This window comes from Suncus etruscus, chromosome 15 (assembly GCF_024139225.1).
Source record: "Suncus etruscus isolate mSunEtr1 chromosome 15, mSunEtr1.pri.cur, whole genome shotgun sequence".
In the NCBI taxonomy this organism is placed as follows: domain Eukaryota; kingdom Metazoa; phylum Chordata; class Mammalia; order Eulipotyphla; family Soricidae; genus Suncus; species Suncus etruscus.
Window position 1 is genome coordinate 26,547,453 of NC_064862.1, and position 27,245 is coordinate 26,574,697.

Consider the following 27,245-nt stretch of genomic DNA (forward strand, 5'->3'; position numbering starts at 1 on the left):
AATAAAATATCAGCTATGAACTAAAGACAAATACTTTAGATAAACTGACACAATATAACTATAATTATCTTTTTTATAGTTATCAAACATAGTTCAATAATTCAAGGGTCAGAAAACTTGTGTAAAGGGTCAGAGAGTAGTATTTTTTTTGTTTGTGACCTCTCACATAACATTCTCATTTGAAAAGTTCAACAAGTCACTCTTCTCCAGGTGGCCACAGGCAAAACAAGCAGTCCAGTGGATTTACGGACCATAGTAGTGGCTGGTCTCTGAACTATAAAGCATGAGAAACTGTGGTAACAAAACTGCAGAATTTTAAAGGTGGAAGGAGACTTGGGAGAGGCTTTTATTCAATCTCTGTATTTTAGGAACACAGAACACAAACCAAGAGGTATTAAATGTCTTGCTTAAACTTTCAGTTAAAGTTTCTGAGGTATTATTTACCAAGAGAACTGAAAAATTATACACATGCACACAAGTATGTACACACACACACACACACACACACACGCAAACATACACACCCTGAAACAAAGACTTATACATGTTGGCATTACTCACACAAGACAAAAAGGGGAAATAACTCAAATGCCTATCCTTTGATGAACTGACCAAAAAAAGACTTGCTTCAAAGTATTAAGAAGAAAATAAAGCAACAAAATTGAGTATTTGTAAATAAAAGTGATAAGAATGTATGTCATCTTAGATCTAAATGAGAAACCATCAAGAGTGTACTTGGGTGTTTGTTTGTTTGTTTGTTTGGTTTTTGGGTCACACCTGGCAGCGCTCAGAAATTGCCTGATTTCTACACTCAGAAATCACTCCTGTCAGGCTCAGGGGAACAAATGGGATGCCAGGATTCGAACCACCATCCTTCTGCATGCAAGGCAAACTCACTACCTTCATGCTATCTCTCCGGCCCCCAGAGTATACTTGGTTTTTGTTTTATTTTTTTTTTAATCTTGAAAGAAAAGGTATTGGAGTTTGCTCATTTTAACTCAAAGTTATCAGTGACCTCTGCTAAGTCTTACGTAGCCTAAGGAGGCTCAACTAAGCCATCAACTTGCCTGCTGACAGTCTGGGTACAAACACTCCTCTGGCTTGCACCTTTCATGGGAAAGTAGCCCTTTCACAAATTTCTCCTGTGCTATTTATCACCTACCTCTGGGTTCTTGAGGGTCATCTCAATGCTGGCAGCAGGCCCAAATCCTGTGAGGGATTTAATGTGGATCTGTGTAGGCAGAGGGCGCCTGCACTGGCAGTACACTGAAAATGCCATGGACTTCAAGTATTGAATGTAGAAAACTTGTTCATCCTTCATTGTCTGCAGCATGTACTGGCAAGGCACAATCTACGGGCACAAATACAAACAAAACCGGACAGCTCAGATACATGCTAACAAAATGTGGGGAAATGCAATGACATGAGTGGAACTCCTGAGGGAATTTCAACTGTAAGGTATGTAAATGCCATAAACATAATTTAGTCTTAACTCCTCCAAGTGCCACAGAGTCTATGTTCCAAATTGGTGTCTTGCTGGTGAAGTTACATGTCATTTAGAAATGACTCTTCCATTTGAGAGATTTTTCTCTAGTGCTGTCATGGTCCCCGTTTAAAACTCTTGCATTTAAATTTATTCCTCATTTTTATAATCTATCTAAATATGCATGACATCTCTGCAACCGTCTAATCACTTGAGCACAAACTTTTAAACAATGACAGCTATCAACAATTTAAGTAACTTTCAATTTTTTAATTAAGATGCTTTAATTAGGGCCCGGAGAGATAGCACAGTGGCGTTTGCCTTGCAAGCAGCCGATCCAGGACCTAAGGTGGTTGGTTTGAATCCCGGTGTCCCATATGGTCCCCGTGCCTGCCAGGAGCTATTTCTGAGCAGACAGCCAGGAGTAACCCCTGAGCACCGCAGGGTGTGGCCCAAAAACCAAAAAAAAAAAAAAAAAAAAATGCTTTAATTGAGAACTCAAAATCTAAACACCAAGACATAATTTTCCCCCAATTAATGATTTAGGTTTTTTTTTTATTTGTTTGTTGCTTTTTATTTTGGGGCCACAATAGAAATGCTCAGAAATTACTTCTGGTTCTACACTCAGGAATTAATCCTGGTCATGCTTAGCAGACCATATGGGATACTAGGGATCAAACCTAAGTCAACTGCATGCAAGACAAGTGCCCTACCTACTGTATTATTTCTGTCCCAAATAATTAAGTTTTTTTTTGTTTTTTTAGTTTTTTGGTTTTTCTTTTTGGTTTTCGGGCCACACCCGTTTGATGCTCAGGGGTTACTCCTGGCTAAGTGCTCAGAAATTGCCCCTGGCTTGGGGGGACCATATGGGACACCGGGGGATCGAACCATGGTCCTTCCTTGGCTAGCGCTTGCAAGGTAGATACCTTACCTCTAGCGTCACCTCACTGGCCCCAAATAATTAAGTTTTTAAAGAATATGACATTGGAGAGTTGGTAGAGGTACAGTGAAAATGCACCTGTTCATTCACTACTGAATATAAATAGTTATGAACTTTGTGAAAAGAAATTTGGTAATATTTATCAATATCTATGCCTAAGAGTCAAAAAACAACCCAATGTGAAAAAGTAGAAATAACAGTAAACATCTACAATTATAGCAACAGAAGATAGCCATTAAAATGTTAAGATGAAAAGTATAAATTATACTTATGTATAAAAGAACTAAAAACCTTTTTAAAACTATGATCTCAACTCTGTAAATAGGAAATAAAGAAGGAATCAAACTCAATGTTAGTAATGATTATGTAAAAACACCATTTTTCATACTTAAGCTTTAAAATTTTTTCCTTCTACAAATTTGTATTAATTCTTAGAACTACAACCACAAAAGTAAACGTGAATTTTCAAATAGTGACCTGGAGAATGAAAGAATTTCTCATATGCTCAGGTAAATTATCCAGCATCTCTGTGTAGCAGCGCATTAAACTCAAGAGCCAAAAGTTTCCAGAAGTGGAGTCTTCCTCCGAGGTGTACGTGAATGGGTCCACCATGTAGATGACAACTGCCGGGGGGTAGGCATGGCTGTCGGCTGAGTCGGGCTCCGTGGGAATCCCTATTCTCTCCCTGTCCGTGGCGCTGCAGAGAGAGACGTCTGTCACATGATCGGAATAAAGGCAAATCCACTCTCGGTCATGCTGGCTCCATAATGATTACAAATTAAATGTAACATTAATATGGAAGCTAACTGCAAAGGAAAAGGAACCCAAGCTAACAAACACCAAAAACAGAAAAAATGACAACCTACTCCTCTAAACTATAAAGTCTTTTCCAATGTCTTTTTTCCCACATTTCCAATGGTGTTTTTAATACTATTGCTATATCCATATTCATTATACTCATAATATAACAACCACTCTCACACTAGTAAGTTTTCATCAAAATTTAGGTTTATAAGCTAGATTATAAAAAGCAGCCTTGAATTTCTTTACATGGAAGCCAGAGTGATCGCTACTCCTGTCTCTGAGCGAAGAGAGGAGATTCCCAGACTGAGAGACTAGTGGAGGTGACGAAAGCAGGTGTGGGTGCAAGCTGATGCCACTGACCTCCCTCCAAGGGCCCCATACCTTTCCTGTCCATCCTGCGAAGCCTGAGAGCTCTGCCCTGGCTCTGTGTCTGCGCCACAGCCCACATTCCCTTGCGTTCTCTCTGCAGAACTGGCCCCGGTGCTGGGGTTCTGGCCGCCAACACTACCAGTGAAGCCCGAAGAAGAGGTAGTGCTTATCTGGTTCATTCCAGGAGCAGAGGCAGAGGACGGGGCTGGTGGCACAGGGGGCACAGAGGAGGAGCTGCCTGCGGCTGGGTTTGCAGAACTGCCATTCGAGGTGGGATTGAATGCGCTGCCTGTGGACGCAGCAGTTGGTCCTGAGTTTGGAGCTAAAGGCCCCGCACTCCCTGGTGTGGCTTGGCCCTGTGAGGCTGCTGGTGGGGTCTGGTACTTAGGTGGTATCAACAGGCTGCTGTCGAGCTGCAGAGTGGCTAAATAAGGTGCTACAAGAAAATAGGCAGAGTGCAGATTAATGGCGTGCTGCTGGGGCAGGTTGGATCAGAAATGGAGACTAATCCATCACTTTTTAAGAAATTAAAATCTTAAAATAAAACATTCTGTTATGACATCTAAAATACAATCTCCACACAAGGACATACTTAGACTTTTTGTGAATATGGAAATGAACAATGAGCTGCTCGTTACAAATTCTGGACAAGAGCTTTATTTGAAAAGGAAGAGAAAATTAATAATTTGTAACATTTTCCTTTCAGACCAATTCTATATGTCTTCATTGAAAACCGAGAGGTTGGTTACTCTGCAGTCATCCCAGTGCATTATGCTTCTACGTGTTAAGTACACAAATTTCTATAATTCTCCTGGGGATCTGGGCTAGCAATTAATTGCTACAACTTAATACTGAGTTGTGTTGCCAAGTTTCCAAAGTGTGGAGTAAATAAGATATAGCTTCCCAGGAAAGTCTTGGAAAGGATGTATGGACACATACAAAATTGACAGAAACTATTCAAAATGCAAATATTAGAACTAAGTAAAATACAGTGATGACTTGAGATACAAGCAGCAATTTGGGAAGCCACAGCTGAGAGCTGAACATGTCACAGTTCATAGCTGGGAGGCCAGCTTGCTATTCCACTTCCCCAATTCCTGTCTGCGATCAAGCAAATCCTCTCACCTAGGTGATGTCGGCAAACTTGCGCATAAAGTTTGAGTCTGGAATGATTGTCATTCTCCTCACTGTTCCACGGCTGGCTAAACCACTCACTCACGAGCTCATCAGTCAGCTTCTGGGCCACAGTCTTTCCCACACGCATGATTCCGTCCCGCAGTACTTTGCAGATGGGCTTGTGCTGCCCGAGCCGGCACATCTGACACAGGCACAAGACACTTATTTACAACAGGAACTGCTCCTTTATTCGGTGCATCATTAGTGATGGAGAGTCTTACTCTGTTTCTCTTTTTGTAGGGTCAGGGGTTGGGGGAGACAGAAGGAAGGGGACTCCCAAGATATGCTCCGAGGATCCAGGGACCAGGCCTGGCAATACTCAGTCAACAGAACTGGGTGCTTTAATGTTCTGCGATCTGTTATCAAACTATGTTATAATATTTAGCATATGTTCAAACTATTTGTTTGAGGGATGTGAACGAGAACAAGGAGCCACCTTCTGAGAAACAGTCCAGGTGAGGAAGGAAGAGGCAAAAGGGCCTCAATCCTCTCCACACCTGAAGCAAAGCACCAGAGTTCCAACTCCCAAACTAGCCTGAGTCCAGCCCCTCTGGGGAATCAGGGATTTTGAGCTTCCTTCCTGTAGGGGGCTGGGTCTACAGCTTCTACTGCTGAGAGAGACTCTTTACCATCTATATGAAAATGTTTTGGTTTCTTTGGCACTACCACACATGCAGCCAAAGCAATACTGTCAGTTGATGGTCCCCAATAACGCTAGTGTACCTTGCACTGCTCTGGGAGAGCTGCAAGGAGCCTGCTAGAGGAAACTATGTCTTCACCACAAGGAACTCTGCTACACAAGGCAAGACTTCTGAGCATTGCCTGAATGCTAATGGTCAAATAAAGAATTAACCAGATTCCTGCCAACTAAGGCTGACTGAGACATATGTCCACTAAAACCTCTTAAGTAATCTCCACTCATAATGTTTTCCCATAAGATAACATTAAACTTTTATGGGCCATCTGTTAGACTGTTCCAGACATTTGCAGATCACCAATAGCAGAGACCACTGTAACACGGGATATGCTGATCACTTTTTTAAAAGTAAATATTTACAATGAGATTCAGTTATTAGTCTCTAGGAGACGGAACAGGTGATCATGGCAGAGAACTGATAAGATATTCCTGTGAAAAGTACAGCTCTTCCACTGGGAACCCTCTTCCTAGGACAGCTGGTAAAGGAAAGGATACCAAGCCCTTAGAACTCCTCCAGTTCCACACTTTCTTAGCAGGTAGGGTTCCTGAGGGGCAGGTGGGCTGAGTAAAGTTTTTATGGGCCAGAGAACTGTCAATCCTGTGTATTTTCCACCTTTGGCTGAGGTTTCATCAAGGGAATGAACTGTTAGAGAATTTTTTTTAAGATGTTTTCTGTGTTCATGTAATTCCAATTGGAGTATTATCATACACTCATGAAATAGGCATTGCCTAGAAAATTTGAATTGATGGGCTTCCCTCAGCAGCATAACCATCAATTCATTTTTGTTTGCTTTTCGTTTTGTTTCGGGGGAAACACCAGCCTGTGGTCAGGGCTTATTCCTGGCTCTGTACTCAGGGATCACTCCTGGTGGGCTCAGGAGACCATTTGGGGTTGAGCCACATTGACCAGGTGCAACACAAGAGCCCTCCTTCCCTGCTATACCCCTGTTCCAGCCCCTGATCAACAGATCTTATTGTTAGATCCTTTCTTTTTTTTTTTTTACAGGAACACATAGATCTACTACTCCTATTTACTTAAATTTTTTTTAAAATAGGGAACAAATGAACTGTTAGAGAATATGTTAAAGGTACAACTTAGCAACTTATATCTTTTCTAAATGCTTACGATTCTTATAGTTCTAATACTTTATAAACATTAACTTCATTTATTCTTGCCAAATATAAGGATATTAGGAGTACACAGGTAGAAAGAATTTAGCATTTATATACTTTGGTGAAGAAATGTGGCATTCTTTACAAGGAGGCATGAAACGAACATTCAAGAGGAATAGGAATTTATTCCTATTATCTCCAATACATAAAAAAATTACCCCTGTATTTCTACATTATAATTATTAACCAAAACCTTAGTATGAGCTAAATGTAGTATTAAAGCATAACAGAGATGTGATTCACAAAACTAATCTTCAAGTTCAGGTATTTTTTAAGGTAAACTTTTAAGGAACTTGCCCTAAAATGAAATAGCAGGTCTACTTTGTATGTAAATGCATCTCTGATGCTCCCACGGGGAGCATTACTTTTATTCATCACTACTGTTGTTGTTATTATAATTATTTTGGTTTTGGGTCACATCTGACTGTGCTGGGGCTACTCCCAGAAGTGTTCAGAGGACCTTGCAGTCCTGGAAATAAAATCCAGCCTTTAAATGTGAGCAATTTTATTTTTATTTTTTGATTTTTGGGCCTCACTCAGTAGCGCTCAAGGGTTACTCACGGCTCTGCGCTCAAAAATTGCTCCTGGCAGGCTCAGGGGACAACAGGGACTGTTGGGGATCGAACCTGATTCAGCTGCGTGTAAGGCAAACGCACTATTTGGTGTACTATTACTATAGCCCCCTGTAATATTTTTTTTGCTTGTTTGTTTTGTTTTTGGGTCACACCCGGCAGTGCTCAGGGGTTACTCCTGGCTGTCTGCTCAGAAATAGCTCCTGGCAGGCACGGGGGACCATATGGGACACCGGGATTCGAACCAACCACCTTTGGTCCTGGATCGGCTGCTTGCAAGGCAAACACCGCTGTGCTATTTCTCTGGGCCCTTATACTTAAATTACAAATAAGGGAAAAATAGCTGATGAGATTTTAAGTGTGCCTTAAGATTGACAGAGAAAAATGCTCTGACAAAAGAATAACAACATAATAGGAATGCAACTTATTCCAGAACAATTTGCCAATTTAAATTTTTTCTGCATTCTCTAACATTTTGCATATGTTCTTAAAGGTCTACTCTGATCATTTCTTCTATGAAACCCAGTCAATACCCACAAGCTGACAACATGACACGAAAACAATCTCAAACCTTTTTAGAGCATTCTCACCTCATAAACAGCGCTCAAGTCCCTGAAGAAAGTTTTGGCTCCTTCGAGCAAGGCCTCGTTTTCTGGACACACTACAATATAGGCAACATCACGGTGGCCCCCATATGGGTCCAGCAATAGCCGCTCCCAAAATGGCAAGGAGAACGGGGAGATGGTGAGGAAGTCCTTGTCATAGCCCACCAGCAGAGTGGGGATAGGCAGTGGCTCAGGAGACTCTTCTGAACCTGCAACGACATTGCACTTTAGAAGGGACTAACAATTCCATTTCCCGAAAAAGCTGGACTATTCGGAGGTGCCTGCTGTGACTCTTAATTCTGACACCAGAAATTTCACTGCACGTTGGCAATAGTACTCTTGAAAGCCTTCTTTGGGTCCTCAATGTCAATGGCTCCTGATAGAGCACCTCATCTAAATGAAACAGTCCACACCTCTCGAGTCAGATTTAGTGGGCCAACCACACTACCATTAAGTGAAAGATCCTCCCCAGCTCTTTATTTCTTAAGAGAAACATAATCCTGACTCCAAAGAAGCTGACAGAATTAGCTCAGGTGTCCACCCAGATGAAAATGTAATGAGGATCAGAAAGATGAGAATTTAATAAATTTTAGGGGTTTGCTCATTGATCCTGATTATGCCAAGGATGCGTAGAAAACTCCCAAGAAGTTTTAGGAACCAGAGATTATAATAAAGTCCTATAGTATGAAGAAAGGAAGCCCACTCTGTTAGGGAAGTAAGGGCATGCCAGTCACTAAAGCGACTTGGCACAGAACAAACAAATGACATTGACGGGGGCATCTACCGTAGGTCCCCCGGCCTGCCATCTTGTGGAACTGCTGCCAGGTGAGAGGTCCCTGCACGTGCTGGATGTTCTCCCAGGTCCTGCCTGTGCGCTTCTTCTGGATGGCATCTTGGAGAAAGGGCTGCAAGGACAGGAGCATGCGAACCACGTCCTGGGAGGAGAGCATGCTGATGTCCAGCACTGGAAGGAAAATGGGAAGAAACAGAAATCAAAGTGGGGGGTTTGGCAGGCTTTTTTCTCTCTCTCTTCTCTCCTCTCTCCTCTCTCTTCTTCTTCTTCTTCTTCTTCTTCTTTCTCTCTCTCTCTCTCTCTCTCTCTCTCTCTCTCTCTCTCTCTCTCTCTCTCTCTCTCTCTTATTTTGGACCTCAGTTATAGTCCATGATAAAGATAAAACCATTTTTTGTTCATTCTAAATTTCTTAAGAGGCTAAAACTGGGTTGAATTTATTTCCTAAAGTGGCTGAAACTGCTCTCACCCGGGTATATGTGTGCTGGAAGGATTCAGGGAGATAATACAGTTGTGATTTAAGGGGGAACTTTCTATTCGTCTATATTAAAGAAGATTGCCTTTGGGGGGATCTAAAAGATGTAGCAGTAGGATAAATAAGGTTTGGGACCTCATCAGGGTTAAATAATCCGGAAATAATAAAAGGGAAAACAGATTATTCTATAAGACTGTTAAGGGGGGGCTGAACTGATAGCTCAGCAGGTAGATCATTTGCCTTACATGTGGCTGACCCAAGTTTGATCCCTGGTATCCCACATAGTCTCCCCAGCACCACCAGGAGTGATTTCTAAGTGTAGAACTAGAGAAGTAACCCCTGAGCACCACTGGATGTGGCTCAAAAATAACAAAACAAAATGACAAATAAAATAGTGGTAACTTTAAAGTTAAAAGAAAAAAGGTAACTGGCTTGACTTTATTGGGAGGCTGGGGGAGGTATTACTCCTGGCTCTACACTCAGGAATCACTACTGGCAGGCTCAAGGAACCATATGGAATGCCTGGGATTGAACCTGGGTTGGCCATGTGTAAGGCAAACAAGTGCCCTACCCACTGTGCTATCCCTCAGGCTCCTAGCTTGAATTAAAAAAAAAAAATCATAAGAACTCATTTCTAAGGTTTCTCTTTTCAAAGGAGAGCTACAAAAATTTATTGATAGATACGGCTTGACTGTATGATAAACAAGGAAAGGGAACTTTAAATAGAAGCTTTTTAAAACATGTTGAAGGTACAATAGTATCTTCATATTCTACAAAATGTGTGAGGACCTGAAGCAGCATGGGAGATATCCAAAACTAAGATGAAAAAGCTGCCTGTGCATGGAGGGAAAGAGGAGTTGATGCTTCCGACCCAGTATTCTTCCTGTTAGCGCATGTTCTCAATATAGAATCTGAACATCTTCCAAAACTCCCAGCGGAACTAGGCCTGCATACCTGCATGAACATATGCGTCTTTCTCCCCAGAGAGAAGGTTCATAATGCTCATCCACTTCTCCAGCAAAGGGCCTGAAGAGCTAATTAAGTTCAGTACGATCAGATATGAATCAATGCATCTGAGCTCCTGAAGGCCTTAGTCTTACTTTTCTATTTTTCCTAATTTTTCGTATTACAAAAGGAGCAAGAACGGAAAAAGCAGGCTTATGCACTTATCCCGTACACTGGAAATATATGGGTGCTATCTGAGTTCTTAAAATGTTTTTAATGAGTCCTTAATCAAAAATGGGTAGCAAATATATACATGCATCACAAAGGGACCCTCTCTCCAGAAGTTGCACAGACAAGTTTGAATTTCCAGCCTCTATTTAAATTGGGGAGCCTTGGAAGCCCCGTGGCTGATGTGGCACCAAAGAGCAGCTGTGCCTTGCAGCCATTCCTCCACAGCCAAACCCTGCTACTTATTTCACATGACAGGTAAAAACATCTGGATCTTTATGGGGGCCTATTTTTTTTTAATGTATGAAGAAAAACAGTAAAGTACCTCTCGTATCCATTGCTCTAAACAAAACAAAGACATGCAACAGCTAAAAAATGATTCAAAGCAGACACATCTTGGGAACTCTCTTACAGTGCATGAAAACTAGTAAGCTCGTTTGTGGAATGCTACATTCGGGATACTATAAATCTGGTCTTCCACATCGTTCATTTATTCACATGATCTTCCTGGTATATTAAGCATCTGAGTTTAAAATCCAAATCTCCCCTGCAATGAAATGTCTATTTTTCATATTCTAAGATAACAACACTAATCCACCCACAGGCTGCTTTTGTGTCTAGAGGCCACTATCTACTAAATGGAGGCACCCAAGACATCAGCCACATTTCTTTAGGGACAGACTTGCTTTCATAAATCCCTACAGAAGAATTATTGAAAGATCTGCTAAACAGAAGTCAGTCTGCATCTATAAGAGCAGTTACCAAAAATGCTTACAATTCTTAAATACTTAGGGTACTAAAGTTCTGCTGATGGACTTTTCTGATTCCTGTCTGAAAGTTGTACACAGGAATAAGAGATACCAACAGCCTGGCAGCTGTCCCAAAGCTGACCTGCAGTCCTGTGTGTGTCCCCATCATCCTGCCCATCACTACTTCACAGACAGTTTGTGCTGTGGTCAAACTTGCTTTTGCCTCGACTTAGCAGCCGGGCTAATTTTCAAGGTCTGACCCCCTTTTATACTTGCAATGAGCCCTGCAAAATTCTGTTCCAAGCTTTCTCTCATGTCCCCTCCTCCTCAGAGAGCTGAGCTGTGCCTCCCTACCTGCCTGAGCACTAGGCTCATGTAGCCTCAGATATCTACTTGATACTACCCCTAGATATTTAAAGAGCAATCTTTGCAATACCCAACATTTATGAACATCAGCTCTATTCTTCACTGAAAGACATACTGTCCAGGTAGACAAGTTACAAACCTGGGCGTTTTACTGACACCCATTCTCACTCACCCTTCAAATTTATCTCATAAGCAAATCAGGTGATCACCTTTGTAAAATTTGTCTTGAGTATGTCTACATCTTTTTCAAATTCTCTGCTAGTACACTAACGTGCGCAATTGCTTGGTTTATCGGGATAAATTCCTAATCTCCTTAAAATTATTGCCATTTTCTAACCCACAGCCCAATGTTTAATTTCTAAATCATTCAAATATGACAGCAGTGCTCTTTCGACAACCATTCAATGCTCTATTAATGTATTCTGAACAAACACCCAATGGCCAGCATGTTTCTAAAATGCTCCTGGCCAACCGAGGTTGGCCTTCTGGTCACTAAAAGTTCTTTCTGCTCCTTGAAGGCCCTAAAGCTCTCTGTCATCTGGAGTCTTCACATTTGCCTTTCTTTTGCATGGGAACATAGTTCTGTACCACCCACCCAAACTCCCTCTTTATCCAGTTAGTATGTACTCACTATTGACATTTCAAATGTTACTAGTTCTTCAAGGATTAGTTTAACATCATTTCCAGAAATAGACTAGAAAGACTCTCAAGAGCAGGTCCCTTGGTATCTCTTAGTTACTGTATTATCCCCCTTAGCCTAGATGAACCATAATATATAGGGGAAAGGAGACAGCAAGTTGCTTAGGACTCAAAGCTCAACTCTGAAGCTGTCAACTAGACCATTTGAGAATGGTGAGCCTCTTAGTAGTCACAATACAAAGGTAAAATAATGACGTTATTATAAGACAGCCAAAAATATCAGAAATCAGGAAGTCAAAATAACCCTGATTTAGGACAGTTATATTGTAATTGGGTAAAAGACTTTTAGGAGAATTCTATGGAAATGATCTCAAACAACTTGCTGGCAGGATTTAGATACTCCAAAGAGTATAAATTTTCTATGTATATGCATGCGCATGACAACTGTATTACACAGCGGTAAGAGATTTCCAACTGGATTACCTACTTCCACATACAAGAACTTTGAAAAACCAACACCAAAACAAAACATACTATTTCCAAAGGTTTCTTTCTCTCTGTGTGTGGGGTGGGGGTAACCACAACTTGAGGGGTTGCCCAGCAATTTTCAGGAGTCCCAGTGGTTCTCGACCAACTAGGCCAGTGACTCAACACAAGGCTCAAGGACAGGGTGCTGCCTGGGCTTTGGTGGTGGTAACCAGGGGCCTTCTGAATGAGTCACACTTGATGATGGGTGGAGGGAGAAGAGGGACTCCAAAAGTACATCTGGAAATACTTGGGGGAGGGATGGGGCTTTCCAAATCTGTACCTGGGTACCAGGTGCTCAGGAGACCAGGAGGTACTGGAGATAACTGGGGCCAGGGCCATGCCTTGCCTTATAACTCCTGTTCTCTCTCTCTCTCAGGTTCCCCAGTGTTTCAATACAACAAAATTTCCCAGTCTTGAAACACAACTCTCCGTTCAGTTATCTTTGTGACTATGAAATAAGCCTTTTGGTCATCTAACCAAGCAAGTAAAGGAAGCCTGAAAGTCTCCTCACACCAGATCATTTCCAATGCGAACATGCATTCCAAGGAGCCTACCATTGCTGTGAGGCCACGAGTGCACGGTGGCACTCCGAACCAGAGCCTCGTCTACTTTGCCACCTGTGGGATTATCCACATACTGCCGGCCTTGCTCCAAGGCATTAAAGCATTCCGTCCAGTAATCGTTGTTGTCCGCTTGCACCCGGTCATAACTCCAGCTGACACAAGGAAGCGTTTGGCGGTTGTGGGAGGAGATGTAGTCCAGGAAACTCAGTGAAGCAAAAGGTTGTGTATGCTGATTCTGGAGGAGGAGGAGAAGGCTGATAGGTGGCTCCTGGGATTTCCTGGTCCCCTCTAGCTGCGGAAGGAAGGTAGTCTGACACATCATTAGGCGCCTCTCTGCAGCCTGGCCAATGTCAGAATTCTTCCCAAAAATATCCAACTCATCTTCCAGGAAGAGTCCTGAGTTATAGCCAAGCTTCCTGTTCATGATCGCACTAAACCCACAGGTACAGCGGTACTGGTCTTCATTGGATGAGTCTGGGATGTAAAGTCCTACGTCTGCCCCTTTGATGTTCATGTTGCAAGCACAGATGCAACAGCTGTCGAAGTTCCTGTCCTTAAAAATATTCATCACAGAATCGGAGAGAATCAGGGTGACATAGAGACTGTGGGCTTCAGGAATGGGCTGCATGGTGGCAGGTTCTACAGAATTAAGGGGCCGTGTGGTCGAAGGGGTAGAGGCAGGTGACCCCTGGTCGGTGCTGTCATACTTAACAGAACCTTGACCACTGGCAGTGCCCCCACCTCTGGGAGTTCTTGGGGTCCTGGGGGTCCGTGGTGTGGGGACAGAGAAGCGGGGGGTTGCTGGAGATGGCAAAACTCCTGCTCCACTGTTGCTGGCTGGGGCCGCGCTATTGAGCGTCACTGGCGTGTTCATCTGGGGCGTATTCAGATAGTCTGGATCCGCAAGGCTCCCAACACTAGGCACGTTGCTGCAACACACAAACAGTACTAAGTGAGGACAGGGCAGGTCCCAGGGGCCACATCGACACACTCTCCTGACCATATGTTCCAGGGCCCTCCACACTACCCTGTCATCTAGCCTTGACTCTGCAATTTCCTCTTTGGAAATGATTCAAGGGAGTCAGTGCCACATGTGGAAAAGCAAAAAGCAATACACAAGGACATTTCTATAGAAAGCCCTTTTCATCTACTTTTTCCACATTCCACATTTTGACCTTAATCTTTTGAGGTTATGTTTATGTTTTTTGTTTATTTATTTACTTATTTTGGATTTTTGGGCCACGCACGGTGATGCTCAAGGGTTACTCCTGGCTCTGCACTCAGAAATCGCTCCCGGCTCAGGGGACCATATGGGATGCCGAGGATCAAACTGAGGTCTGTTCTGGGTCAGCCAGGTGCAAGGCAAATGCCCTACTGCTGCGCCATCGCTCCAGCCCCATGTTTACAAATTTTTATAAGAAAATATGATGCTGGGTTTGGTCAATGTAATTTTAAAAAGCAATTAGGTACTAAATGGAACTTTAACACTTCAGTTCGAAGCTAAATTAAGCTAGAAGACAGAAGGATTTTTTTTAATTTGCAATTAAATTTTTGTCATTTTTTTAAAACTTGAAAATCTATGTGTACTTATTCTCTGAGGCTGTAACTTATGCGTGATCCTAAAGTAGTCATAATCAAATATATATGAAAATCTTTCATTTTTCCAACTTTCAAAATGGAGTCAATTGGCCTAGTTTGCATAATTAATTAGTATTAATTAGGTGACTGCACAAAAATATACATACCATTTGTATATGACAGACAATTGAGGGTTGTAAGCAATTCTAGATCTTTTTTCTTTTCACTATTATGCACTATAATAACAACAGTATTATGATACAAGTATATTTATACAACTATTTTTAGTTCCAATAGTACAAGTATTTTTAGGTCCTAGAGACTAATCATATGATGCTATCTACTTTCTTATAAGAAGGAACTTCTTTTTGGAACAGTCACACCAAAAAACACAACAGTGTCTCTATGATATCCTTCCATTTTATTATAGTACAAGTATTTTCTTGATATAAATTCTTAAAAGTATATGTGAAACAGTATATGGGACCATTCTTTCCACTTATAAATATCAAAATCTAAATGAATTAAAATTTTAAGATTTTCTGATCTATTAATACTGTACTCTTCTATAAATATGCTCATTTATAATTTGAATAAAGAATGTTGTAAAGTAATGGATTCTCGAATTATTTTCTTGTGATTCTTAAATAGCTATGCCTAAATTACCATCTTAAAAACCCAAATCAGGCAATAAAATTACTTGAAAGTAATTTTAAATTTGAGGCATCTTTGAACACAGATTAAAGAATGACCTCAAAACCTTAGCAATTATTGCTATCTCAGTGACCAAAACAACAAGTGTGCAATAATGATCTTCACTCTAATTGGGTGCTTTGAAATCTTCCTATTCAACAAAACCTGTAGAACCACTACAGTTCATATCAGAAATGGAGCTTTAGGGGCCGAAGGAATAGCACAGCGGTATTGCCTTGCATATGCAGCATTTGCCTTGCATGAGGCAGATACAAGATGGACCTGGTGTGATCCCCGGAGCCCCATGTGGCCCCCTTAGCCAGGAGCGATTTCAGAGTGCAGAGCCAGGAGTAACCCCTGAGCATCACCGGGTATGGCCCCAAAACAAACAAATAAACAAAAAAACTGAAAAGGAGCTTTGTCAGCTAACTGAAAATCCAAATAATTTAACTGCTTTCTAGGAAAAAAGAAGAGTTGGCCTTGTATAATAAACTTACTTTTCTAACTTGATAAAATAGGAATTGAACTATACTAGATACTGGATATTCAACAATGGAAAAATAAAAGAGACGTGAGCTCACGTTAACTCTGATAAATGCTAACAACTGATGACTGGTGCACTGGTATGAAAAAGAAGTCCAAGAAATGTGAGAAAGACCCAAGTAGGAGTATGTCACACAGTCTCTTAGCAGTAATTTTCAATTATTAGCCCACAGAGGTCAGTCCACAGGGGCATAAATGTTGGAGAAACACTAGTCTAGAACTATGCTGCCACCACAATAAAATAATCATTAGTCCTGTCTGCTAAACTGAAATGCCACTAAGGCTGAGGATTTCTGAGGCCCTTAGTTTGAGGTCCAGTATCCATTAAATGAAAATAAAAAAAGCAGCAGCTGGTACAATAGTACAGTGGGGAGGGTACCTGTCTCATACCAGGCTAACTTGGATTCAGGATGACATAAAGCCCCCTGAGCATCACCAGCAGACTACCGAGCAGAGACAGGAATATGCCCCAAGCACAGCTGGGTGTGGCCCTTAAACCAAAATATAAATGAAAAAATAAACAAGAATAATAAAATAGGGTCAAGGAGATAGCTCCAAGGGTTAGTGCACAAATTCTACGTGATGGAGGCCTAGGTTCACTGACTGGAGCAACCCTAAGGACTGTGCTGGGAATAGCCTCAGAATTAGCCCCAAAAGAATTTCCTTTTTAGATTCAATAAAAGGCGTTCAATAAAAATAAAATAAAATAAAATAAAAGTTTAGCCTTCATCTCAACTAGCCACATTTCAAGTGGCCCACAGCTGCAACATGAGTGCATGTAGCAGCTGCCATATTTATGGTAAAATACAGATATAGAATTCTTCCTTCATTGTAGAAAGTTCATCAGCAATGCCAAATTAGAGCACGTGGAATTGTTGGGATGGCTAATGACAGATTTCGTAGATCTGGAAAATGATGTAAATATTATTTAAATTACCTACAGCAAAGGACTGTAAGTCCTTTTCTCGAGAGCCTGCACATAATGGGAGATAAATTGCTTAGCAGGTTCTTGAGGCTGATGCATCACTTATCGGGGACCGCTGGGCTCTCGTGTGCTGGAGCACTTCAGCTGCACTGGGCCCACCCCTGATTAAGTAAACAAGCACCCAAATGAAGTGCCACAGCAGAAAATAAGCCAGGCCCTCCATTTGCATCCCAGCCGTTTCTGAGGACTTGATAGGGCTGTGAGCCTCTGTTTCAACAGTACTCTGACAATGACTGCTTGGAGCCTTTAAGAAGTTTTGTGTGAAGAGCAGATCAATGCCAATATTTTTTTAAAGGCAGTTTTTATAGAACTAGAGAGATAGTACAGTGGGTGGGGCATTCGCTTTGCATGTGGATGATCTAGGACTGACCCCCAGTATCCCATTTGGTCTTCTGAGTGAATCATCAGGAGTGACCCCTAAGCAGAATTGGGACTAAGCTCTGAGTACTACTGGACGTGGATCCAACGTTTTTAAAAAGGTAAGAGTGGGGGTAGGGGGAAATTTGGGTAAAATGGTCATCTGAGGTCATAGAAAAAACAGAAAGACAGAAATCTGAGTTCTGTGGCACTATGCCTCCCTCCCAAATCTCAGGTCCTTTAATAAACTACTTCTATCACCGTTTTTTTCAGCCCACTTGTGACATTATCATTGATTTCATTGTTCTTATCAATTATAGTAGTTATAAAAGTAGTCCTGTCCACAGCTAAATCTGAACCATGAACTGATAAAACTGGCAAAACTTTTTTTTGGGGGGGGAGGGGCAGGGGGGGGGAGTTTCCACTCCCAGTGGTGCTCGGGGGTTATTCATGGCTCTTCACTAAGAAATTGCTCCTGGTGGGCCAGAGAGATAGCATGGAAGTAGGGCATTTGCCTTGCATGCAGAAGGATGGTGATTTGAATTCCAGCATCCCATGTGGTCCCTAAGCCCAAGCCTGACAAGAGTGATTTCTGAGCGTAGAGCCATCCTGGCAGGCTCAGGGGACCATATGGGATGCCGGGGACTGAACCTGGGTCCAACCTGGGTCAACTGCATGCAAGGCAAATACCCTTTCACTGTGCTTTCAATCCAGCACCCCCAAACTGTCAAAACTATAAAAAGGAGATGAGCATAAAAATCCAGATCTCCAATCTCCCACTTGCCTGCCTGCCGACTTGCTGTAGTTGAAAAGCACATGTCCCTTCGGGGTGGGTGGTGGGGGTGTATGTGTGTGACAGTCACTGCACACCCGGCTCAGTCCTACTGCCCCTCACATCAGGGTAATGCCAAGTCCCAGGTCATCTGTCCTTTGCATCAGAGTGTTGCTAACTGGTTCCAGCAAGAAGCTGAACCTATGACCTTTATTTTATAGAATTTAATTATTTTACTGAGGAATTATTAATTATAGGGAAGACTGATGTTATTGTATTGATAATAAATAATACTATTTGGGGATAATATGAGAGATACCTAAACTATAATGAATATTTCCATTCCTCCCTTCCACATCCAATCATTTTGTTGGGGCTTATGTGATGTGGGGTCAATAACAGAGAAATAATCTATGCTAATGTTACAGTAAGATGCCTTACAAAATATATTTGAAGCTACCGATTATGGAAAACAAAGTACCCCAAAATATTACCAATAACCGTAGAGCTTGAGTCTGTGGTTGATTCTAACTTTAAACTGACTAAACATGACATCCTGGTTTCTCATACAAAAAAATCCAACCACAAAAAAAAAAACCCTTAATTTCTCCATGAAATTAAGTATGTGAGATTTAGTTACATTTCAACAGAATATTTAAAGTTGGCCAATAAATGGCAGTTTTGAATGAAAGGCTCCATCAATAAAATAGTTAAAATAAAAATCCCACTAAAGAGGACAAAAAAAACAAGACCCAATTCCTAGACCTACTTGTAGCCATCTCGAATGAAAGTGGCTGCAGGCGGCAAGGGCAGTTGTTCAATTTTCGGAGGAATCGCCCAGGAGGGCCGGAACAGGCAGGCATCAGGTATCTTCAGAGGTAGCAGGCATTGGCTCGGCAACATCTTCAGTGGAGCAAACATGGAGGAGCCCACGAGAGGTTGGAAAGTTGGAACTCTGTGCACATATGAAAAGTCCTGGAACCATAAAGAAGGAATGGAGAAGACACTGGTCAGGTAGGACACACCTTACAAAAGTAACCAAACTATGCGTCAAAATTCCTTTAAGCTGAATAGCAGAAAAAAAAGATGCTAATTTTTAAAAAATTAATTGAAAGACACCATACTTAGTGGTTCATACTTAATGATTCAATTTAAAGGGTTCCAAGAAACTTAGGCATGTGTCGCATACAGAGAACACTATTTGAAGGACATATGCCTATCTACTAGAAAGCCAGGCAGTTTGGCAGCGTCATACTGGCAGTCGTTACCTTTATTTCCTCTGGCTTCGGACTTCCTAATCCATCTTCCACTTCCATTTTGAATTCTGTAAGCTGGGTCGAAACCATACTGACCATAGGGCTCTCCATCATCCCTAGTGCTGTCACTGTCTCTGAACTGATCCCATCTTTGTAATTCATCACAGGTGAAAAGGCAGGATGTTGCTCCAAAGAAGGAGGGGTGGGAAACATCCTTTGCAGGTCTGCAACTGCTAAAAGCAGAAAACAAATAAAAGACAGTACATTCTTTTTAAAAGATTTGACAGGGATTCTAAAATTTCCAGGTCATATTTCCAAGTGCTCTATTTATCATCAAAATTAAAGCTAATTAAATGGTCATATAGATTATACAATAGAATACAAATAATGGACATTTCTCAAAAGAAGGTCATCAGAGAAAATGACAGTTTTCAAGAACTTTATCTCTTAATGCTTTATGATTTAGAGTAAGTGAATGAAGCATAAATCACATTATATGTATATATATAACATCTTTTTCTTCAAAAACTAATTCTCAGAGAAGTCTAAGGAGATGAACCCAAGTAGAAACCGGAATAAATCAGAGTAGCTACTATAAGTATATTGGAAATTGTGTAGAATTACCAAATGTTACTCTCGTATTATCTTTCCAAATTAATTTTAAAATGAAACTGCTGGGCTAGGAAGAGAGCATCATGCGTGGGAGTATGTGCGTATCCTCTGAGTAGCCACTGCAAGCTCACAGTTAAGATGAATAATCCTATAAGGAGTCGAAGGACAATTTACTGAAAATCAGTGGGAGGGTCTAGAGAAACAGCATGAAGGTAGCGCGTTTGCCTTGCATGCAGAAGGACTGTGGTTCGAACCCCGGCATCCCATGGGTCCCCCAAGCCTGCCAGGAGCGATTTCTGAGCGTAGAGCCAGGAGTAACCCCTGAGCGCTGCCAGGTGTGACCCAAAAACCAAAACCAAAAGGAAAAAAAAAAAAAAAAGGAAATCAGTGGGAATGAGGTCAGGATGAGAGTGACTCCTATCTTCTGAAAAAGACATTGAATACTTTGGTTTGGTTTTAGGACATACCAGGAGTGTTAAGGGCTTACTCTTGACCTTGCTATCAGGGATCACTCCTGTTGGGACTTATGGAACCAACTGCGATGTCAGGGATTGAACCCAGGCTAGTCACATGCAAGGTAAACACTCTATTCACTGTACTATTGCTCTAGCCCTACACTGAAGAGGATGACTTTTTTTTAATTATACAACTGCGGTTGCACAATTGGGCCACTAGGGGGTGTTCAGTACAAGGAATTGTGGCTCTTGGAGCCACCAGTTTAAGAAAAATCAAGGGATTTGAAATTGTACTTTATGTCCCAATTTCTAATCAAATGTTTTTTTTTTATAGTAACATCTAAATTTTTTTTTGTTTTTGTTTTTGGGACACACCCATTGACGCTCAGGGGTTACTCCTGGCTATGCACTCAGAAATCGCTCCTAGATTAGGGGTCCCATAAGGGACGCTGGGGGATCCAACCGAGGTCCGTCCTAGACTAGTGCTTGCAAGGCAAACACCTTACCTCTAGCACCACCGCTCCGGCCCCTAACTAATGAATATATGATAACAATTTTATACTCTAAACCGATGCCCCTGCTTGGGTATCGGCTCTGGCATGACACCTTTTCTTTGCTTGTTCCACACTTGTGTATCTGGTCCAGCAGTACCTCCTATGATCATGATCTTAATTACGGCTTCTGACATTCCAATGATATGATGGTTTCCCTCATTTTGTTCTCATCATCATTTGGAGCTGATGAGAAGGTATTAAAGAATGATTTGCTCTGGAATTAAGTTTTGTTTGACTCAAAGTGTTCCCATCAGTTACTCTTTCTTTTCTATTATAATATAGTGTGGTTCCTTTGGATAAAGCATAGCTAGAAGAAAAAAATTTCTCTTTTTGGCAGCAGATATAATGCGACTAGTTGGTATATACAAGAAACCCAAAAACTTACAAATAAATCTGAAAGGGAGGAGGCACAGCACACAAATATTCACAAACCTCATGTGAATAAAATGTGTGAAAGTTGCAAAGAATTTTACAAACACAGAGTGGAAAGTAGCTGGAAATCACCTCTGCGGTATTTATCCTACAAGAAAAGGGCTATTAGGTTAAAAAATTTGAATGGAAACATTTCTCCACATTTAAGACACAGAAGCTTTGTATTTTTGTTTTTACTTTACTGATTGATTGATTGATTGGTTTTTGGGCCACAATCAGTGGCGCTCAGGGGTTACTCCTGGCTCAGCACGCAGAAATCGCCCCTGCCAGGCCGGGAGCCCATATGGGATGCCAGAATCTAATTAGGTCCCTCCTGGGTCAGCCGCATGCAAGGCAAGCACTCTACTACTGTGCTGTCGCTCTGGTCCCAAAAGCCACTTCTTTGAAAATAAAGAGATTCAAACGAACATGATCTCTTGCCTATCTTGTCTCTTGGAAATACCAATTACACACATTAAATTCTTAGTATTCAAAACGGGAAAGATGAATGGGAACTTCAGATACAGTACCACTTTATTAAAAAAAAATGGCATGAAAATCTGATTTTCCGGTGGAGGTACCGAGTTCCAGACCACTTGCCCCACTTACTTGGGGGGTACGGGACAGCGGCTCTTCCATCCTTCCCAAGAGGTCGGTCTTCTGCTCCAACTGTGGGCATTTTTGACGTGCGCAGTGCGGGTGACACAGCCTAAGAACATAGGATTTTTTTAAAACAAAGTACCACAACTGAACCTAAGCAGAACTGTCGTTAACAATTTCCTGTTGTCTGCCTACTATGTGAAAAAGTAAAGGGAGTCTATTCTTTTGCAGTGTGCCCCAGATGAAATTCTAGACGACTGCAAACTGTGGAACAAAGGAGCTGGCTAAGAGCTTATTCACTCAGAAGCCAAGCAAGCAGGGAGGACAGGCTGTACTTCAGAGCAGAGTGCAGACCTATGGCCAGGCGTCATTCTCAGGGCAATTAGGCAATGGGTTACTTTCGGGTGGTGCTTCTGAGCAGCAATTTGCTATCAATCTAGTGTTCCTTGGGAAGCAGGCAGTTAAAATGTTCCCAAACTATAATGCCTTTATTTTCACCACAGAAAAACAAGTATCTTCTGCTTTTATTAAGCAGTTCCTGTTCATCATCAGCAAGAGACAGATCCTTAAAAATCGAAGCTCTTTTTTTTTGCATCTATTTATTCAGCATTAGCGTGGAAGTGTGAAATTAAATTCCAAGATAACTGAGATGAAAAGACAGCCAAGTCTCCCAACTCCTGACAAAAGTAAACTGGAACGGCAAATATTTTTAAGATTAACTGTTTCTTCAATTATATTCCAGATTAGAAATAAAAACAAACCAGAAACACTCATTTCAGAGAAACAAAGATTAGGTTAAAAAAAATGCCCACTGTCTTTTTTCACATTAATATTACTATGAATATTTCCAAGATACAAAGTACTCTTCATTCACTCCCATATTAATTCATTTCTTATACAGAGAAGCCCAATGGCTCAGAACAGAGACAATAATCCTAAGGCTGGCAGCTGTGAGCATAAACTTACTCAAAGCTTGCTTTTTCTTTTCTTGCTTCCTCAACTTCTTTCTGATTTCTTTCCTTCATATTTGGCTCTCAGAGAATCATCAGGGTATCTAATCTAACCCTCCAGATCATTACCACCAATCCTAGATGACGCCTGTTTTCAAGAACTTAGGCAAGCTTTAAAATGGTCTGTGTTTAACTAACAATAAGGAAAGGTGTCACTTCGACTAGACAATGCTTTCCATTCCCCTTCTGCATCCCTTCCTGCATCCACTGCTTGAATCAATGGCTCCGGTCCAACCCAACACTGGTTACTAAAGTGTGCTCCTGCTTTCTATGTAACAGGATAGTAGACAAGCACCGACTTTACCAGGGCAGGTGTAGATAGCAGGTAGGAGGTGCACAATAGCAGCAGTTTCAGAAAAGCTTCCTAGCCCCAAGCAATCTTTACCCACCATTCAGAAAATAGACTTTTCATTATCCTGCATCGTCCCACTTGTTCATTCTTGCTCTTTAAACAAAGTTCATTCCACACTAAACCACTGTCCCTCCCCTACCCTCCTCTACCTATATTTCATGGCAAATCAATTCTTCATGGACATTATTACTAAGTATGTATAATACTAATGGTATATAATATCTGTTAATCATATCTATTTTATTTTAAAGTGTGAACAGGCTCTAGAATTCTGATTTCTGTTTAACCTTCAAGCCATAGCTGAAATACTGCTGCTCGACTGTTTCTTTTTAGTTTGTTTGTTTGTTTTTGGTTTTTTGGTCACACCTGGTGCTCAGAAGTTAATCCTGGCTCTGTGCTCAGAAATCATTCATGGCAGGTTTGGGGAACCATATGGGATGCCTGGATTTGAACCGCCGTTCGGTTGCATGCAAGGGATGCATGCAAACACCCTGACACTGTGCTATCTCTCCGGTCCTTCGACTGTTTCTTTATACTAAAATGTTCAGCACTTTTAGATTCAAGTCATTTATATGAATAAAGGCATTCTGTTAATATACTGCTTTTTCTTAAGTCTTTGAGTGTCAAGTATAAGGAGGTGATTTAATCATTTGAAACTTCAAAGGTAAGTGTGAGAACAAGCTATCAAAGAATTAATCACTAACAAACTCTAAAAATGGATGGACAGGAACAAAGATAAGTACATAAGTTAAAAAAAAAAGCTACTATTTCTCTTCAAAAAAACCCTTTCTTAGCTGCATCCTAGAAGTGTATTTAAGCATATAATCATACCAGCCACATAATTGTGGCAACAGCACAGTTTTTACGTTACACAGTTTTTAAGAAATGCTGGCAAATTTTTTTATTGGCACAATTTGTAAAAGGGGTTCACATAATGATAATGTCCTCCTCTTTTGGGGGGGGAGGCATAAAATCTCTGACAATTCTAAATACATTCTAAAATGCAGTTAAGAGGCACTTCTATTTGCTGAAAGGTAAAGAGATAGGAGAGAGAATGAGGATACAAATTTCCTAACCCAGTCCAGCTTTTCGCCCCCCCCCCCAAAAAAAAAAACAAATTCTTATCTGTCACTTTAATCATGATATACTCTCTTGCTTAACTTCTATATACACAACTTTTCTTCCCCCACTATCCTGAAGCCTGAAAAGGCACACACCATCTTGTTACAGCTCTCAAAACGTAGCCTCCATTAAATGAATAAAATGCTATGTGGGCATGGTTTGTAAAATCTGATCTAAAGGGAATACAGAGCATACTGCTATTAGTTTCAAGATATTTAGACTGTTTAGCTGTGTAGAGATTGGATTACAGCAGTAATAACAGCAATGAAGAAAAGCTATTAACAATGAAAACCCAAGAAGTGTGGGGCCCTTCACTAAAAACTTTCAGATCCCTTTACTGCGCAGTGTTGAAGAACATTCCAAACCTGAAATCAGAGTCTTAAAGTTCAGTACAGCAGTAGACCATGAAGAAATAACAAAGCACTGATCTAATTCTTCCCCTTTCAAAATACTTCGTGGGCAGCACAGGCAGACTCACCCCAAGTTCATCATCATCCGAATTATCAAAGATGTTGTCTAAGTCATGTAGGGAAGGTGCCAGATCTGTCACCTGTGTAAGGCTACCGGAGCCAGCTCTGCCTGCAGCATTATCCTGCCGGACATCTGTGGGAAAGCAGGCAAGAGGCATGGAATGAGCCACTTCATTGTCAGAGGAGGAGTGAGGAGAAGACACAGATCTTAAGCAACCTGCCTGCGAATCTGTCCTATGCTTTCAGTTAAATTTAGACATAATTATTTCCAGACATGTTAATCAGTTTTAAAAGGAACTGAAAAACTATGAAATATATATCCAAGAGATCAAAGTATTGTAACCATAACAAGAATATAATCTTAAATTAAGAAGTATCTCCCTTCCATTTTATTTTAGCAACAATCCAAATGAGGCAAATAATCATTGTACACACCTGTTTTAGTAGCAGAACTGAAAATAGACATGGCATTTTTCCCATCAGGCACCGGCGTGGAATGACCTGGTGTAGTGACATCCTTGGTACCAAATCCATCCTCTGACTGTATAATAAATTCAGCCAAACAAAACACATGAACACCAACCCAAAGTGTGAAATATGAGGGAGAACACAAAGAATTAGAGGGAGGAATGGAACTTGTTATGAGCACAAGTATGATCAACCATGGTCTATGCAACCAAAGGAAATAAAAAATGCCCTTTACCCTGGATTGACGTAGAACCAGAATTCCCATACTTCCCCTTAATCTTTTGGGGTATTTGGATCAATCGCAGTTTGATGCCTAAATGTTACTGGCAGCATTTTATTATGGAATGCCATGGTGTTAAGAGCTGCCTTTAAGAACATTGCACTGCTGAATTAGGACCTGAGTTGTCTGGATTCAGGTGACTATAGAGCAACATAAGCATCTCCTGAACTACACCGTCCTCTTTTAATTTCCTCTGTTCTCAAGAAAACCTCTATGAACGGCCCAGTATTTCAGAGTGTTTCAAAATTTAAGGCTAAGACACCCCCAGTGCTCATTTGTATGACAATGGAACCAGAAAAATTGATAGTGATAGACTGGCATTAATCGTGCTGATAGTAATTAATTCAGATGTAAAATATTAATTCAAACAGGTAAAGCACTGAGCAGTCAACATAGTAAGCGCTCGATAAACAGTAGATGCTGTTACCGACATGGTTTTCTTTTTCCCTTTTATTTTGGGCACTTTAGAATAATACTTAAAAGAAATAAGCAGGGAGCATAGGCCAACAAGAATCAGCATATGAGAGGAGACATGCACTGTACGAGAGCTTTAGCCTGGAAATATGAGGCTTCGTTTATGTTCGGCTGACTTTTAAACAAAGGTGAGCCATGACATAAAAAGGAACAACACTGTTTGATACACTAGTACCAAGAGCATGAATATGGGGACAGAGCAATCAGGCAAGACTACCTCAAACATTCTGCCTCAAAAGTTTTCTCACACATTTGTATCAACAGAGACTGAAACCCACACCATGCTGGACTCTATGTCAAATGGTACCTTATTTTTTTTCAGGGAATCTTTCTCGGCCCCCTGTTTGCATTTCTTGTTGGCTGTAAATATGTATTTGATGTCACCGTCCTCAAAAGTATATGGATCATTGACTTCTCCCATACTGTCTCCAGGTTGTTGCGACAGAGGCAATGGGTCAAGGAAATGGAGTGGCTGCATCTGGGGTTGCTTATCATGCCAGATTTTAAACCGTTTGTTAGGCTGTGCTAAGAGTCTAATAGAGAAAATAAATAACAGTTTTAGTTTTAGCAAAAAGTAAAAGTAAAAAAAAATTTTTAAAGTAGCATTTCAACGTATTTACAGGTGTAAGCTAAAATTTCATGTAAAGTAAATTTCTTTTAGAGATTACATTCAGTCAAATAAAACTTAGTAGCTTTTGTCAAGAACATATGTTTTCGTATCGGATTCTGAGTTTTCCACTTAAAGAGCATTAAGGAGCCTGAGAACAGACTGCCAAGGTTCAGATTCCATCTGTGTCTTTCGGTAACCCCATGACCCTCGTTTCCCTCTCAGCTATGAAATTAAGGTAATAAAATTGTTGTGAGGGAGTTTAAATGAGATAATTGGTGTCAATTATTTAGTATATTGGGTGGCTCCAATGCACTATACATATCATGTTTCATTACTAAATGCCTGATACATGCTTGAATGCAGGGAAAGCCTTCCTTAATGTGTCAGCATTCAAAGGCACTGCCCAACATGTGCAAACTCTCAGGGAACTACATTCTCTCATTAACAAACAGCAGAGCCCAAACAAGCTAACACATTCTCATCGACGAGCTGCCAGGAGACCTCTCTAAGTATTTAAGTATTAAAGTATTTAAGTATCCTT

At 41.0% G+C, this 27,245-nt stretch overlaps 1 protein-coding gene across 1 annotated transcript in view; it reads right to left on the bottom strand.

Annotated features, from left to right (window-relative positions):
* The window catches only part of MED13L (mediator complex subunit 13L), a 135,893-nt gene that overhangs the window by 16,781 nt on the left and 91,867 nt on the right, over positions 1 to 27,245 (bottom strand). The window contains exons 9-21 of the mRNA XM_049788762.1: positions 26,402 to 26,627; positions 25,308 to 25,413; positions 24,881 to 25,005; positions 21,928 to 22,027; positions 19,299 to 19,519; positions 18,800 to 19,005; positions 13,094 to 14,031; positions 8,604 to 8,783; positions 7,805 to 8,028; positions 4,722 to 4,914; positions 3,609 to 4,032; positions 2,901 to 3,120; positions 1,163 to 1,351 (exon numbers count right to left, since the gene is read on the bottom strand). Coding sequence (XP_049644719.1) covers positions 1,163 to 1,351; positions 2,901 to 3,120; positions 3,609 to 4,032; positions 4,722 to 4,914; positions 7,805 to 8,028; positions 8,604 to 8,783; positions 13,094 to 14,031; positions 18,800 to 19,005; positions 19,299 to 19,519; positions 21,928 to 22,027; positions 24,881 to 25,005; positions 25,308 to 25,413; positions 26,402 to 26,627 — 3,352 coding nt within the window. The remainder of the gene's footprint in view (positions 1 to 1,162; positions 1,352 to 2,900; positions 3,121 to 3,608; positions 4,033 to 4,721; positions 4,915 to 7,804; positions 8,029 to 8,603; positions 8,784 to 13,093; positions 14,032 to 18,799; positions 19,006 to 19,298; positions 19,520 to 21,927; positions 22,028 to 24,880; positions 25,006 to 25,307; positions 25,414 to 26,401; positions 26,628 to 27,245) is intronic.